The sequence below is a fragment of the Chanodichthys erythropterus genome, chromosome 12 (genome assembly GCF_024489055.1).
Source record: "Chanodichthys erythropterus isolate Z2021 chromosome 12, ASM2448905v1, whole genome shotgun sequence".
Taxonomy (NCBI): Eukaryota; Metazoa; Chordata; class Actinopteri; order Cypriniformes; family Xenocyprididae; genus Chanodichthys; species Chanodichthys erythropterus.
Window position 1 is genome coordinate 30,022,995 of NC_090232.1, and position 11,518 is coordinate 30,034,512.

General features: G+C 37.2%; 1 protein-coding gene and 2 non-coding genes across 3 annotated transcripts; all 3 read right to left on the reverse strand.

Moving 5' to 3' along the window:
- Positions 1 to 2,706: 2,706 nt before the first annotated feature.
- Positions 2,707 to 6,797, reverse strand: tpt1 (tumor protein, translationally-controlled 1). Its single transcript, XM_067402952.1, has 6 exons — positions 6,655 to 6,797; positions 5,276 to 5,349; positions 4,762 to 4,949; positions 4,330 to 4,435; positions 3,595 to 3,711; positions 2,707 to 3,166 (listed from the first exon to the last, which is right to left on the reverse strand). The coding sequence occupies exons 1-6, from the start codon at positions 6,680 to 6,682 to the stop codon at positions 3,164 to 3,166; spliced, it is 516 nt and encodes a 171-aa protein (XP_067259053.1). The 5' UTR covers positions 6,683 to 6,797; the 3' UTR covers positions 2,707 to 3,163.
- Positions 3,326 to 3,457, reverse strand: LOC137033221 (small nucleolar RNA SNORA31). Its single transcript, XR_010896843.1, has one exon. It is a non-coding gene; the product is annotated as a small nucleolar RNA SNORA31 (small nucleolar RNA).
- LOC137033222 (small nucleolar RNA SNORA31) lies at positions 4,531 to 4,664 on the reverse strand. The gene has a single exon (XR_010896844.1). It is a non-coding gene; the product is annotated as a small nucleolar RNA SNORA31 (small nucleolar RNA).
- Positions 6,798 to 11,518: the final 4,721 nt, after the last annotated feature.

The following is an 11,518-nucleotide window of genomic DNA, read 5'->3' on the forward strand; positions in this document are numbered from 1 at the left end:
TCATGGAAATTTAAAATATAATTAGGCCAAATTGTGAGCATTTTAAAATTTGTAAGCAAAATTCTCTGGCATAGTGTTCAAGAAAGGGATAAAAAGGCATCAAGAAACACAAAGCAGCTTGTTACCAAAAACAGGGTGATTTTGGGCTTTCTTTGCAGCTACAAGACCCAAGGATCTTTTAGTACAGTCATTAATGAACTCCTTTTATACCAGTACTCTAAACACAAATGTCAGGCTTGGGACAATGATATTGAGCACACCAGTTAATCTAACTACGTTTATGTAAAGATTTTTCCTAGGTGGAGTTACAAATCTAGGGTAGTGCTATTTCGATGATTAATATCTGCTAACACTTTATTCTGATGCTCCTCGAACCGACATTCTACTGACTATAAATAACTTTGCAACCACGAGATCTTATTCTACTAACCCTACAGTCTGCTAATACTCTAATGTGAGTTAGCTGACATGTAGTTGCAAAGTTTATAGTTAATAGAATGTGTAAAGTTAAAGATTAGCCTGAACAATTGCTGGGCGGAGAGGGGGTGAAGAATACAGTTTTGTGATGCATTTCGCATTCTCTATACTAATGCTAAAGACTCTTTCATATGCTGATCAAGGACTTTAAGAACAATTTACCTCATTGCTTTCACATGTAGATGCAAGACACACCCATCTTAAAAAAAAAACAAACAAAAAAAACAGGCATTTGTGTTTCCAATATACATCTGGGCAAGCTACAGATGTGGACAAAATGGTTGGTACACTTGGTAAATATGATCAAAGATGACTAAAAAGTCTGCATTGTTTATCTTTTTGATCTTTAATTGATCAAATTAGCAAAAATCTAACCTTTCATTGAAGGAAAAGAATTGAAATAAATGTTTTTCTCCAAAACACAATGGCCACAGTTATTTGCACCCTTTTATTCAGTGCTTCTTGCATCCTCATTTTGCCATGATAACAGCTCTATAATGCCTGATGAGTTTGGAGAACACCTGACAAGAGATCAGAGACCATTCCTTCATACAGAATCTCTCCAGATCCTTCAGATTCCAGCTCCATGTTGGTGCTCTCTTCAGTTCACTCCATTCATTTTCTTTAGGGTTCAGGTCAGAGGACTGGGACGGCCATGGCAGAAGATTGGTTTTGTGCTCAGTGACCCATTTTTGTGTTGGTTTTGGATCATTGTCCTGATGGAAGATCCAACCACGGCTCATTATTGGATTTCTAGCAGAAGCGGTCAGGTTTTGATTTTTTATCTGTTGGTATTTGATAGAATCCATGATACCATTTATCTGAACAAGATGTCCAGGACCTCCAGCAGAAAAATAGGCCCACAACATTAAAGATCCAGCAGTATATTTAAACGTGGGGTACTTTTTATCCATGTGTGCACCAAACCCATCTGGTGGGTTTGATGCCAAAAAGCTTTTTTTAGTTTCATCTGACCATAGAAGCTGGTCCCGTTTGAAGTTCCAGTCTTGTCTGACAACTGAATATGCTGGACATTGTTTCTGGATTTTTTCTTGAAACCCTCCCGAACAACTTGTGGGGATGTAGGTGGTGTTTGATCTTTTTTTTAGGCTTTCAGAGACTCTAGACTCAACTAATCTCCGCAATTCTCCAGTGGAGTTCCTTTAAGTGTTTTTGGCCACTCACTTGGAGTTCCTCATGTTTATACTCCTGTGGAACAGGAAGTCATGGCTGGACAATTTCATGAGTTATTTTAGAGATATTTTACTCATAAAAATTCTAGGGTTGCCAATAATTGTGGCTAATGTGTTTTGGAGAAAAAACATTTCATAATGTGATTTTCCCCTCACTTTCAATTATTTTCCTTCAATGAAAAGTTAGATTTTTGCTAATTTTAATGAATTAAAGATCAAAAGGATGAACAATGCAGATTTTTATTTTTATCTTTGATAATTTATCAAGGGTACCAACAATTTTGTCCACGTATGTATTTACTCTAACAAATGCACTTTAATCACTACCTGCAATTTAGCACAACTTTTGTTTTAATTCATTACTGTGGTATATTTGTACATGTACAACTATATGAACATTAGTTGTAAAGTTTGGATTTACCTTCTTGCAGGCAATTTTTTTTTTTTTTTTCAAAACAGAAAACCTTCAAACAGTAAGGACTTTAGAGTTAATTCAGATAAAACAGGACACTTTCCATTGAGAGGACTGGGGAAAAAATGTCCCAAATATCTTGAATTAAGCTTATAATATATATTTTTTGTATTATGTCTACAACCTCTGAATAATATACATCTTTCAGGTTTTTTTTTGTTTTTTAAGAGTTAGGTTTTAGGACAACTTTGTGTAGGCATTCATTGTGTAGGCAAAAATGCCTAACCCATGCCACTCAATTCCCACACCCCACCTTTAAACTCGTTTTGCATTGAAAGAACATTTAAAACTCTTCAATTTTTAAATTAAACTTTGTTTATAGCTGGACTAATAGAAAATTCATTTTGGCCCACTAGCCTCAATCAAAATTGACTATTGGTCCTTTGTATAGTAAAAATTTTGGCCACCTCTGTAGAGCTTCCAACTTATCTTGAAAAAAGGTTTATCTCCTTGATCATTTTGTCAATGACAGTCTGAGCAACAGCTAATTGGATAAAGAACTAGGTTTTAAGAGAAAAGTGACAACACGTGCAGACAAGTTAGGCAGAGTAAACAAGCAAAAACTTAAATTAGCCAGCAGCTTGATTTTATTCAATAATGGTGCCAAGAAATCCTATACAATCCTGTGACTCAATGGGAACAGGGGGGAAATTACAACTGTACATCTGCTGAAACAAGCTGACATGCACAGCAAATGAGAAGCCAGCAAGTCAACTTCACCTCCATGATGACAAGGAAATAAAAGAACCCCAAAATTAGTCAGTTTTTTATTACCACAATCTTTTTCACACTGTGGTTTGGCTTGCTAAAAGTCCTGTTTTTAATTTCATGAATGGATTGTTCACGTCTTCTTGCTATGGATGGACGTAAGCCAGTCAAGAAACGAAAACAGCGGCCTCAAATTTAAAAGATCCTCTGGTCCTGATGGAAAGAATGAGGGGAATGACTGGTTTAATCCATGGGCCCAATCCACCAAGCAGAGGCCAGAGTTGGAGGGGTAACTTGTAGACATTTGGGAAATTTACTACGGTGAGAAAGAGAAACACAAGAATCAGTTTTGTTACAAGTTAATACCATCAAAACCCAAACACTTAAGCACCAGCAAAAAAAAAAAAAAAAGTTCAAGCAAACCATTATCATGTAACTTTTTTTTTTAAATCAGATCTTAATGCTAATGAAATTGTCCTGTTCTCCTCCATTCAATCCTCTCCAGCCACCATTCAGATGGCTAGACATCATAAGGAAAATTACTGTTGCATCCTTGTGCAAACCCAGAGGCCATAGATTATGGCAACAGGCCTATCAGTGGATGCTATGCAATAAATTGAGAATGATATTATAAATTTCCGGAAACTCCACGGAAAAACATAAAAAAAAAAAAAAAAATTTTATATATATATATATATATATATATATATATATATATATATATATATCTCTTCAGAAACTTACGCATTTCTCAATCTCCAGACCATCCTTGAAAAAGAGCATGTATGGTGTGACGCCATCCTCACGGAAGTCAAGGAGACCAATCATGCCATCCGGATTCATTGATTCTCCAGTGAAAAACTGTATAAGAAAATCAGTTAGCAGACCCCACAGGCTGTTTTGTAACCCAAGACAATAGCCTTTAATTTACTGCAGACTCAACTTAAAGACAATGTCTGAAGTTTCAATACACTCAAGGCAGAACAACCTACTTGGCATTTAATTTGAGCCCTAAACTTATACCATTCAAAAATTGTAACAGTAAGACTAAGTCTTGAATACCTTATGAATACTTCAGAAAATACACATTAAAAATTGTTCTTACGTACTTTCTATTCTTCAAAAGATCCTGAAAAAAAGCATCGGTTTCTACAAAAATATTAAGCAGCACAACCGTTTTCAAAATTGATGCAATGTTTCTTGAGCACCAATTCAGTATATTAGAACAATTTCTGAAGGATCATGTGGCACTTAAGACCGGTAATGATGCTGAAAATTCAGCTTCACCATCTCAGAAATAAATTGCATTCTAAAATATTTTACAATAGAAAAGCAATTTTAATTTAATATCCCACAAAACTGCTCTATTTAATGCAAGACGTTTCAAAAACATTAAAGAATTTCACCAACCCCAAGCTTTTCAAAGGTAGAGTATATAAGTTCAGCATAATGACAAAATTAATAGTTACTGCAGCCTACCTGATAATTTTTGATGTTGCCTAGAATTTTCTTGACCTCAGCCGGTGCGTTAGCCATGAAAGGGTCTACCCGGTCAGGTGCAATTTCCTGTAGCTTGGTTTTCACTCTGTCATAATGAGGAGGGGAAGCAAAATTTACCAAAACATTTATAATAAAAAAAAAAAATAAAAACATACTAAGCACAGTGGTTTCAAATAAAAATTCTGTAGTCCCCAATTCAATCTTACAAGCCACTAACTGGGCAGGCAGAAAGCGCAGGGACCTTTAATTTTGCATCGAAACATTTTGAAACCCAGGTGGCCACAATGCAAGACTCTGAGCTGTCAATGATGCAAAACCTCAACCATACAGGAAAACTGATGCGCACCATGATATTTACAGTACACCGAGCCTGTTTCAAGGTACAACATGCCTCATGACCATTAAACTTACGCCTTCATGTAGTCCTTAATGTGGGCCGTGTAAGATTTCTTGTCAAAGGAGGTCTCCTGAAGCTTGTGGTTGAGAACAATATCCACACCGCTGACAGTGGAACTCTCACAGCCCTCATCCTGAACTTCTGCTGATGCATTGCCACCAATCAGTGAATCGTCTATGTCTCCCTCTGACCTGCTGATCATCTGCAAAAACACGAGTCAATGACTGTAGCGGATATCACATCACAAACATATTGATTAGCAACTGTACAACCAATGTTTATATATGCAGAACTGGTTGGAAAAATGTGTTAACTGACACAAATTTGGGTTGCACAAAAAAAATTAAAAAAATTTGCTACAGCCCATCAAACTTCGTACTCTGTATACATAGTGGTTTCATAGGTCATAACCTTCAAAGGTGTCCTAAGTTGTCATCATTGTACGTCCATAAGAGGGCTGCGACTCCAAAAAAAAATAAAAAATAAAAAAAATAAAAAAAGCAGTTTGGTTAAAAAGAACCTGCATACCTTTCCCTCCACTTCAATCATCATTCCATTCTCAGACTCTTTGATTTTGTAGATGTCGGAGAACATCTCATCCCCTGTGAAAGAAAACAATGTAAAGTTAGTTTTTCAGTCCAATGTATTCAGTTACTTCTGATTATTTTATATCTATTTCCCACTGATATTAAGTGGAAGACAACAGATGGCCTACTGCACTCCTGTGGTCCGGTTTTAATTAACGCTCATGAATATTCAGTGCAATGCACTAACAGTCTCACTTTCTGCTCAAAATCCTGCTTGGTTTTTCACTCCAATGCTTTAAAGCGTAACTGTCTGCCCATTTTCACATCCAATCCCAAACAACATGGTTTCCCCAAACAGAGAAATTCAATATTTGTTTTCAGTTATGATGACGCAGAGCACTTTGTCATCAATCATCATCAATGTTCCACATCATGACGAAACATTTTTCATTGACGCAACATGTACGTTATGCAACAGACTAATTACAACAGTAGTGTTTGTTTAACACATCCGTAACATTGCTGCGGAAATACTTGTTTGAACTTTAGGGGGTAATTCATAATCTGCTGAAAAGTAATTACTGTAATTCTCCTAATGTTGTTCGATGCTTGAGGGCTGAAAAGAACCTCATTGTAACCAGTTCGCTTTACCATTCTACCTTTAAACAAGTTTATTTTCAGCTTCTGACTGGAGTTAAACGGATGTTATTCATCCATAATTGCGCAAAGTGTCACGGGGCTTCGAGAAAAGGTCAATAATTCTTAAATATGAAGGAAATGTCCCTTTAAAGGCCCTCAGAAGTGAGTGAGTGATGACTAAAGTGAACTGGCCTGGACTAGTAACACGCCCTGTTTAGCGCTCACTTCATCGTCTCATAAAGGGGTTGTGAAAACGAAAAAATAAGCTATTTGGATCTTCAAAATTATCAGTTTCCGTCGTTAAAGTCAAATTCACTAGAGGTATATTATTTCCCAAAACAAACTGATTTAGAGGAGCATGAGTGTTAAAACTAACAGTCCAACTTCTACCGAGGGAAAAACTGGCCGACCGGCGTTTTAACTCAGCCGCTAACACTCCCATTTACCGTCAACTTTGTTCAAATATAACCGAAAACTTTTAAAACATTAAGTAGTTTGAGTAGAGTAATTCTCAAAGACAAGGTACACAGCAGAGAAACATTTAATCCCGCAATAATAGAAACGAGCGTCTGTATAGTTAACAGCTTGGTTAGCCACTAAGCTAACTGCATTCAAGAAAGTTAGGCCGCGGTGAGCCGGGAAAGACCGGCTCTTTAAACAATTCAACAACATTCGGTGCAAAAAATATCGGCAAAAATATAACATTTCGGTTACCAACGTTGTATTATACACTATTCTTACCGGTGATGATGTCCTTGTAGATGATCATTTTGTCGGATTGTGTTTGGGGTGTCAGGAGGCAAACAGCGCTGGCTGTGACCTGATCGCGGACTCAGCTGAAAAGGCCGGCGCGTGGATTGAGCATCTTATATATGCGCTGAAAAACACGGGCGCCCTCTGCTGGTCTAACATGAAACAGGTCCACAGGTATTGCGAGTTTCCTAAACTCCTCTTTCATTGGTTCCCAATGATCGGGATAACTGTTTAGATCTTGGATAATTACAATTCCAGGGAAATATACAAAATGTTATAGTTATTTACATGTTAAAACAGTAGGCAAGACATATGTGACACCCATCTGGATCATTCCTGTTATGCTGTAGATTACTTTATTATCATCGTACTTCTCCGGTCATGATCCCATGCCTTTTATGTCTCAGTATTAGATCAAATCTTATACTTTTGTTTGTAAAGATCATATTAGTTATTTTATTTTTTCACAGTTATAAATGTTATGTCATTTCACTAGGTTTGAGTGGAAGTGTTTTCTATGGAGTTTTTGAAAGTTTTTTGCTAGGAGGCTATGCACTAAATTCTATCATGAAAAACTGGCAATTTATTAAGGAATATCCCAGGCAATTCTTATATATTTTTCTTTCTCTGTTCAAAATATTTCATGTTTTATGGGAATGTTGTTAATTAATTTTGTACAAAAGAAATATTTCCAGAAAAGTTGGGACATTTTGTAAAGTGCAATAAAATCAAGAATCTTCGGTTTGTTTAAACTTTAATTAACTTACAAAAGAGTGTGTATGAATCTCGAACATCACACTAAAAACGCTTTTGGCCCCTCAATTTCCCTACAATCAAAAAGCGTAATTAAAAGGAAAGCTGATGTGACAGTGGTAAACATGCCTCTGTCCCAACTTTTTTGGAGTGTGTTGCAGCCATCAAAATTAGCCTCATTGACTTCCTTAATATATTTTTTCCAGTAAGGCAGTGGGGACCATCAACTGTTTGGTTTAAAATATCTTCTTTTGTGTTCACCAGAAGAAAGAAATTCATACAGGTTTGGAATAACTTGAGGCTGAGTAAATGAGGACAGAATTTCATTTTTGGGTGAACTATCCCTTTAAGTATATTTTGGAAATATAAACTAATTTTGATTTTGATGGCTGCAACAAACTCCAAAAAAGTTGGGACAGAGGCATGTTTACCACTGTCACATCAGCTTTCCTTTTAATTACGCTTTTTGATTGTTTGGGAATTGATGGGCCAAAATCATTTTGGTGTGATGTTCAAGATTCAGACACACTCTCCCAGCAGTTTAAATCTAGATTAAAGACACATCTCTTTAGCCGAGCATTCACATAATACATTTCATAACCTTATACTCAAGTTATATCAGATCAAATGCAACTATTTTTGCTTGATATGTTATGAACAGCAGCTACGATAATTATTTTGCATTTGCTCTTGTGTTTTATCTCGGATGCCCCATCCTGAGGTAACTAAACTACGCCAGCTCCAGTTTGGATCCAGCCACTTACAAAGACTTCAGATGCCCCAACACATGTGAAGAGATGACCCCAACCCCTGCAGGGACTTCAGATGGTGCAAACTCTGAATCAACATGCACCAGATCTAAATGATCAATATATTGCAATCATTATGTTCACAACTTGTAATAATTACCTAAATGAGCTCATTGTTTCTGCCTAAAATGAATACATTATGTAGACTCACTGCATGATTTGCATATATACAGTGCTCAATGAGTACACCCCCTTTGATAAGTAACATATTAAACAATCTCAATGAACACAAAAACAATTTCCAAAATGTTGACAAGTTTAATATCTGTTTAACTTATAAGGTTTTTAAGGTTAATAATATAACTTAAATTACACATTTTTCAGTTTTACTCAAATTAGGGTGATGCAAAAATGAGTACACCCCACAACAAAAACTACTACATCTACTTTGTCTGGCCTTCATGATTTTTAATGACAGCACCAAGTCTTCTAGGCTTGGAATGAACAAGTTGGTCGACTTTTTGCAACATCTATCTTTTCCATTCTTCAAGAATGACCTCTTTTAGAGACTGGATGCTGGATGGAGAGTGATGCTCAACTTGTCTCTTCAGAATTCCCCATAGGTGTTCGATTGGGTTCAGATCAGGAGCCACTGAATCACTTTCACCCTGTTCTTCTTCAGAAATCCAACAGTGGCCTTAGATGCGTGTTTAGGATCATTGTCATGTAAGAAAAGTGCATGACGAGTAAGGGCACAAAGTGATGGTAGCATCTTCTCTTTCAGTATAGAGCAGTACATCTGTGAATTCATGATGCCATCAATGAAATGCAGCTCCCCGACACCAGCAGCACTCATTGTTGCAATCCTATCAGACTTATGATAGCAACCTGATTGTAACAACGCACTGTTCGCCAGAGGAGCACTGGCCCCCCGACTAAGCCTGGTTTCTCCCAAGGTTTTTTTTTTTTCTCTCCATTTTAACACCTATTTGCCACTTATTTGCCACCTGATGTCACCTGATGGAGTTTGGGTTCCTTGCCGCTGTCACCTTTGGCTTGCTTAGTTGGGGACACTTTACATTTGACTTGACATTTGATATTCAATAGTATTATTGACATTTATTCAACAGTGCTTCTGATCTGCCTGCATTGACACTATTATTTAAGAGCTGCTGTGCAGCCAAATTATGAACCAGTTATCAATGTAAAGCTGCTTTGACACAATCTGCATTGTAAAAAGCGCTATATAAATAAAGGTGACTTGACTTGACTCATGCAGCCCCACATAAGGACACTGCCACCACCACGTTTCACTGTAGGCACCATGCATTTTTCTTCGTATTCCTCACCTTTGCGACGCCATACAGTTTTGAAGTCATCAGTTCCAAAAACATTTATCTTGGTCTCATCACTCCAGAGTATAGAGTCCCAGTAGTGTTCATCTTTGTCAGCATGGGCCCCGGCAAACTCTAGATGGGCTTTTTTGTGCCTGGGCTTTAGGAGAGACTTCTTTCGTGGACGACACCCATGCATGCCATTCCTCAGCATGAAATGGGAAGGGGTTTTAACACCCTTTTATAGTCAACTGTCTGCTGGACACCAGTGGGGTGTACTCATTTTTGCATCACCCTAATTTGAGTAAAACTGAAAATTTTGTTCTCTAAGTTATATTATCAACCTTACTTTCATGTTATAAATTAAACAGATGTTATATAAAACTTAGTCTTGTCAACATTTTGGAAATTGTTTTTGTGTTCTTTGAGATATTGTATAAAATTTTACTTTTCAAGGGGGGTGTACCCATTTACACAGAGCACTGTACATTTCTAAAATACATTACTTGGACACAATACATCACCTCTGATAATCTCTCTAAATTGTAATGTAGACACATGCATTTTCTGTAAAGCTGCTTTGAAACGATGTGTATTGTGAGAAGCGCTATACAAATAAATGTGAATTGAACTGAACTGAATTAATTTTGCTGTTTTTAAGTGGAATTTTTGTCCAATCTCGCCTGATGTAAGACAGCTGCTCAACAGCCCACGGTTGTTGTTTTCTGATTCTACTTTTATGATGGGCCATACATTTTCAATAAGAGACAGATCTGGACTGCAGGCAGGTCAGTCAAGCATTCACTTTACAGTGTAGAGTATCTAAGACACCACTCTGTTGTAGCACATGCAGAATGAGGCTTGGCATTGTCTTTCCTCCCAGGATGCTGCTATATGTCTCTGTACAATCCCAGTATTTACCTCCATGTCAATGGTACCTTCACAAATATGCAAGTCACCCATGCCGTTTACACAGATACTCTGCCAAACCATGACATGTTTGCTTTTGCACCTGTCGCTGATAAAAGTCTGGATGGTCTCTATCGTATTCGGGACTGAGAACGCAAAACAACCTGCCACAGCACACATTTCCAATGTCTTTTGGACCATCTGAGATGAGCTCAGCCCATAGAACTTGTATTCATCTCTGCATAGAACTGATATTATCTTTCTTCTTGTGTAGATTCAAGTTGCATTTCTTGCAGTGGCAGACTGATTAATGACAAGGGTTTTCCAAAGTCTCAAGCCCATGTGGCTATATTTAACACAGCAGCATGATGTTTTTTCATGCAGTGCCATTTGAGGGCTTGAAGGTCAGGCACATTCAATGGAGGTTTCCTGCCTTGCCCCACACAGACTGAGATTTCTTTAGATTTCTTGAATCTTTTCACAATATTATGTATGTAGATGGTGAAAGAGCTAGATTCTTTGCAATCTTGCATTGGAAAATGTGACTTTTGAATTGTTTGACAATTCTCTCATGAAATTTGGCACAATGTGATGAACAATGGCACATCTTTGCTTGCAAAGACTGAGCCTTTGGCTAATGTCTTGGAAGTATTTTACATAATTAATTCTTGTATAATGCGGTTAAATAATGTGGACAAATGGAACCTTATTGTAAAGTGTTACCATTTTTCTCTTTTCCTATTTGTTGTATATCTGTTCAATAAAGTGGTAGTGTATTTTGATATGTAGGTTAATTGTAAATAAAAATAATAATAATATTAATAATAATCAAAAACAAAGCAGAAGCTCGATGTTTTGTAGCCTTTGCGTTTCAAATTTTAAACATGACCCCCAGTATAAATATAAAAGACATCATGATATTGTAACGAACGGAGGAAATGATGAGTCTTCTTTATTAAGGTGAGCACCTGTTTGGATGCTCCTGCCTCACAGACAGCGAACAAACTTCTGGCACATTTTTTCCCAGAACCCCGCCCACACAACGCCACGCAGGCTCTTCTTTCAGGAGAACCTCCCACCCCTTAAAGCCCCACACAAGCTGAACCA